The 275-nt window shown below is 62.5% G+C and overlaps 1 protein-coding gene across 1 annotated transcript in view; it reads left to right on the top strand.

Annotated features, from left to right (window-relative positions):
- Positions 1 to 275, top strand: part of LOC108803607 (ephrin type-B receptor 4-like) — a gene marked incomplete at its 5' end in the record, with an annotated part of 10,400 nt that overhangs the window by 3,769 nt on the left and 6,356 nt on the right. The window contains 1 exon segment of the mRNA XM_018575436.1: positions 138 to 274. Within this exon segment, the coding sequence (XP_018430938.1) occupies positions 138 to 274 (137 nt within the window).

Raw genomic sequence — 275 nt, 5'->3', positions numbered from 1 at the left:
ACACGTGAGCTCATTAACTCCTTCCTTGCTGCGCCTTCGCTCCCCCAGCGGCGACCGTTCCGATCATTAACCCCTCGGTGACCGCGCCGTCTGGTCACCGTGACTCTAATCTGAACCCTTTTTTGTCTTCTCTGCAGTTTGTCCTCCGGGAACATTTAAACCCAACACCGGAGAGATGCCGTGCCAGCCCTGCCCGGCCCACAGCCTGTCCACCGCCTCCGGGGCCACCGTGTGCAACTGCAAGCCGGGGTATTTCCGGGCCCCCGGGGACCCCG

Source organism: Nanorana parkeri, unplaced genomic scaffold (genome assembly GCF_000935625.1).
Source record: "Nanorana parkeri isolate BGI_ZX_2015 unplaced genomic scaffold, ASM93562v1 scaffold3923, whole genome shotgun sequence".
Lineage (NCBI taxonomy): Eukaryota > Metazoa > Chordata > Amphibia > Anura > Dicroglossidae > Nanorana > Nanorana parkeri.
Note: the sequence above shows the minus strand (reverse complement) of the source record. Positions and strands in the feature narration are given on the sequence as shown.